A 5,064-nucleotide genomic window follows, 5' to 3' on the forward strand; every position below is an offset into this window, starting at 1 on the left:
ATGTATATATATATATATATGTGTGTGTATATATATATATATATATATATATGGATGTGTATGTGTATGTTTTGTGTGTGTGTGTGTCCTGGTTTTTTTTCCTCTTTTGTTATCGTTTTTCACTTTTCATAATTTTTTTAAGGGTTTCTATTTTTCTCGATTTTCAGTTTGGCTGATTGACTGTTTGACAGTTATCAATTCCATTTTCCAGTACTTATTTGCAATATTTTTTTCTTTTATTATTTGTTTCCCTATTTTTTATGTTTATAGCTTTCAAAAGCTCTTAATGCTGTTGATGGTCTCCTTCAGTGTTGTTGTTGTTGGTGTTGTGATTGTTGTTGTTGTTGTGATTGTTGTTGTTGTTGTATTTCTTTTAATGTATTAATCAGCAATTTTTTTTCAAGTTCCATAAAATTTTCCCTTCCTCCCTTAGTGTTTAATTTCTGTCTTATATCAACTTCCCACCCACCCTTTCTCATTGTCATTTCCACGTTTATTAAAGTTATTATTATTATTGTTGTTATTTTATTAAAGCAATCATTATTATTAATAAAGAAATCATCATTATTATGATTATGGTTATTATAATTTTAATTATTATTAATATTTACCATTCACACAACTTCTATTTGCTCCCACAGAGAAATATTTTGAAACGTTTTCTCGAGCTTTAACGAATGTTTTAAGATCTCGTTTGATTTTCCATTGTTTTATATTTTTGTTTGTTTTAGTTTGTTTACTTTTTCTTTTGTTTTCTTATTTCGATTTTTATCATCTTGAAGTTTCCGTTTACTTCTTAATTATTATTATAATTATTATAATTTTCTTTTTACAGTATTGAAACTTTTTAATCAGTTTTTACTGCCGCAGAGCTACCGTTACTGGCGTTTCCGTCAGCTGCATTGGTCCCAGAATCACTGCCAGCTGACTTCCTACCATCATTTGCATTATGCGTTTTCACATGCTTGCTAAGATGGTCGCTCCTTAGAAAACGCTTGTCACACACGGGACACGCAAACCTTTTCTCTCCTGTATGTGTTCTCTGATGGCGCTGCAACTCGTCGGAGCGGGTGAACCTTTTGCCACAGAACAACCAGTTACAAATGAATGGACGCTCACCCGTATGCCAGCGGAGATGGGCCTTCAGGTGGGACGTCTTGTTGTATACCTTGCCGCATCCAGGAACATGACAACTATGCACATTATTTTTGCGTAGGTGCTCGCCGGCTGGTCCTAGACGATCGGCTTCTTGACAGTTTGGGCAATCGCAACTACCACGACCCGAATATCTTTTCTGGGAACGGTTGTTACTGATACCAGATATACGAGACGGGCTCAGGTATGACGTCACATTTGTAGAACCAATCTCGTAACGAGAGGAGACTATTGATTTGTACGTGTCTGGAAGAATACTTTGAGCAGGAGTAAGATAGTTTGACTTTGTTCCGAGAGTCATCAAATTGCTAGTGGGATAGCCAGTGGCAATTTGTCCGCAAATACGGCCCGCTTTGTTAGCGTCTTCTGATAACCATTTCGAGGGAGATTTTTGCAGGTCCCACCAAGCTGAGGTGGAATTTACCACTGATGTGTTTTCATGTCCCAGATTGTGGCTTCGGCTGCCAGGTAAATGTAGCGTCAGAGAGTCAGGTTGATGACTACGGATCTGGGACACACGATGATATATACTTTGGAAGCTGGAGGCACCCAGTGCATTATCATCATTTAATTTGTGCATCCAAGCGGATGAGTAGTCGCCTTCTGCATGACTAAATGTTGCCGTGGTTGGACAGCATATGTCACTGGTGTATGTACCTGAACAAGGTGCCAAAGCATTATTTCTGGAATAGATCAAGTCTGTACTTGTATTACTGAGAGGTGTCACTAATGGTGACACATATGGAGAGGTAGCCGTGCTGTCAACAGAACAGTTTTCTCGCTTCCATGGTTGAAATCCTTTTCCAACAGTTTCTTCCATAATTCCCGGACCGTTTACCGTGCTAAGTTTGCTACAGGATGGTGGTAATACATCCAAGGAGATGTTCGTGAATGGATGCCGGTCCTGAAACGACAAGAAAAGAAAAGAATGAATTCTTGGTCAGTTAGGAAAAAAAAAACTATGTTTAAATACATTAAATATATTCAGAGACACACTTCCCCACCCCTGATACACACACACACACATACACACACACACTTATATACAATCACACAGCAACACAAAAGAATCACATGCAAAACTCATACACAAGAACACGAACGCACGAGTAAAATACTACAAATACACGGACACACTCGTACATCGATTGTTGGCACTATAAAGATGTGATAGTGTTTGTAATACATGCGTGAATGTATGTCTCTAAAACATTCTTCATGCAGGAGGAATGTATTTCCCACTGATTAGAGTATTGCACAATGAACTGAGTGGTCATTGCTTTCTGCCATTTCACCAACACCATTGTCATGACATAGGCTACGGAACTTTAAGTAAAATCTAGTACATTCTAGCTATATAAAGTGATAGTAAGACTATGATGTAAGAACTACGGTTTCTAATTTAGGTACACGCCAGCAATTTGAGGAGAGGGACTACGTCGATTGCATCAACCCGAGTGTTGTGCTTTATTTTGTCAACACCAGAGGGATGACAGGCAGAAAGTGACCTAGACAAGATGTGAGCTGAAATCTAAATTAAGATATATTACCAGTCAGAAATTCGGGTCGATATAATTCATATACCTCTCCTTAAATTTCAGACTTTCTGCCCACGTTAGAAACAATTATTGTTAGGTCTTGTTTTTTTTTTATTTTCTTCAGATTTTGTATTGAATTTTGAACAAAAAAACAACAAAAAAAAAACAATAGATGCATTTGTTGTTGTTTTGGTATGCTAATTCCAGAATACTTTTAACGAACCTGAAGTAGTTTTAGTCTTTAGTCCTTATTGACATTACTCGTGTTATTCTCACTAATATTTTTTACTATTGTTTTCTTTCGTCGCTTGAAACTGTTTAGTAGAATTCATTATAACGACCGCATTCGTCATTAGCTAAATAATCTCAGTTACAATCATTACCGCTGTTGTTGATGTTTTTCATTGTGTCAATGTTTTTTGTTGTTGGCGTTGTTTTTGTTGTTGGCGTTGTTTTTGTTGTTGTTGTCGTCGTTATTGTTGTTGTTGTTTTTGCAGTTGTTCTTCTAAGTTGTTATCTTTCAGTTGTCGTTATTGTTGGCAGCGTTGTTGCAACCGTCGATATTTCCGTCGTCATTCTTCGTTTTATTGTTGGCGTTATTGTCCTGAATTTATTGTTATGATTGTTTATTGTTGCTGTTGTTGTGATTGTTAACTTCCATTGTTATTTTCGTCAAGGTGTTGCAGTTGTTTATACTATCGCTACCGTTGCTCTTGTTGGTGCTGTCCTAGTCGATGTTGTTGTTCTGTTTGCTATAATCGGTAACTTACTGTTATTGTTGTTGTTGGTATTATCATCATGTTATAGTTGTTGTTGTTGTTCTCCTCATTCTTATTACAATTTTCATCATCAACATCATTATCGTCATTATCATTACAATATCAAACTATGAATACACGATGATGTTTCTTGCTATAATTTTTTACTTTCTTTATCTTCTATTATTTGATTTCATTATCGTGTTTTTTTTTTGTTTTGATTCATATTATACATTTATTTGTTTATTTCTTTGCCTGTTTTATTGCTTTTGGTGTTGTTTTCTTTTTTTCTTTATTTTACTTTTGTTCGTTCGTTATTTACGACTCTGCTCTCTCCCTCAACCTACCTCTCACCGCTTCCTATTTTGCTTTTCATTAGCAGAACGTTTTGCCGCTTTAATTAGCTCTCGTCTTCATTTGCCTGGCCTTGTTTAGATGGGGTGTGGCAGTACGTGTGGTGGTGGCGGTAGCGGTGGTGGTGGTGGTGGTGATGGTGTCGGTCTCGGTGGTGGTAGTGGTGGTGGTGGTGATAGTACTGTCGGTAGGGAATTTGTGTTCATTCAGTCAAGACACACACCATCCTCCAATTCCTCTCCATTCCTCCCCCTCTATTTTGACTGCATACACACTAAGACATATACACATATATACATCGCATAAACAAACATTCACACACACACACACACATTTATATATAATTCCAGCATAAATATTCAATTATACAATATATATGCATAGATGTGTGAGTGGGTGTTTATGAAAATAAGTACATACATGTGTGTGTATGTACGTATGTATATCTATCTATCTATCTATCTATCTATCTATATGCATGTACATTCGTGTATGTGTGTGTGTATATATGTATATATAAGTATACATATATATATGTGTGTGTATGTGTGTGTGTATAAAGATTTGTTGTAATACTTTGTTGTAAAAATCTATAAGACTGTGTGTGAGTATATGTGTGTAATTCACACATGTGTGTATTTATATATATGTATGTTCCTATATGTGTGTATAGACTAACATTTGTGTGCTTATGCATGCATTTCTTTATTTGAAACACACACATGAACACACACACACAACTTCTACACCTACGTTGCACCTGTATTTTATAAACCACCAAAATCACTAACGGATATATAATTTTTAAAACGTAATTATCTCAGTTCACTTTTTCTTCACACACATACACACACACACAGTCTCTCTCTTTATCTTTCTCTGTTTCTCTCTCTATATCTCTTTCTATCTTTCGTATTTATTAATGGAAATTTGATGTGGAAAATATAAAGCTAACAATCAATACATTTCCACAGCTTAATGAATATAAGATTTTATTTCTTTTTCAGGCTCCCGCGATAATTCAGATAGAAATTATCAAGTTCGTAATTAAGCCCAATTTGGAATTGTAAAGTATATCGTTTGGAATTCGGTACAGTTTTAAACACGAGAAAGAAACAAAGAAAGAAAGAAAGAAAATAAAATAAAACTAAATTATTACAAAAAGAAGAGAATGAATATAAAGCTACATCCTTGTATACGCGAGTGTGTGTATGTATGTGAGTTCGTGTGTGTGTGTATATATATATATATATATATAT

The 5,064-nt window shown here is 35.4% G+C and overlaps 1 protein-coding gene across 10 annotated transcripts in view; it reads right to left on the reverse strand.

The window, feature by feature from the left end:
* LOC106874941 (transcription factor Sp9) overlaps positions 1-5,064 on the reverse strand; it is a 404,501-nt gene that overhangs the window by 5,336 nt on the left and 394,101 nt on the right. For 9 of the 10 annotated variants that reach the window (XR_008263458.1, XR_008263453.1, XR_008263457.1 and 6 more), the window contains one exon: positions 612-2,059. Coding sequence is in view for 1 of the 10 variants with exons in the window: in XM_052965653.1 (XP_052821613.1) it covers positions 848-2,059 (1,212 nt within the window). In the remaining 9 variants the exon portion in view is untranslated. Of the gene's footprint in view, positions 1-115; positions 2,060-5,064 lie in introns of those variants that run through there. The other variant, XM_052965653.1, reaches the window with a different exon arrangement.

The sequence above is a fragment of the Octopus bimaculoides genome, chromosome 2 (genome assembly GCF_001194135.2).
Source record: "Octopus bimaculoides isolate UCB-OBI-ISO-001 chromosome 2, ASM119413v2, whole genome shotgun sequence".
NCBI lineage: Eukaryota > Metazoa > Mollusca > Cephalopoda > Octopoda > Octopodidae > Octopus > Octopus bimaculoides.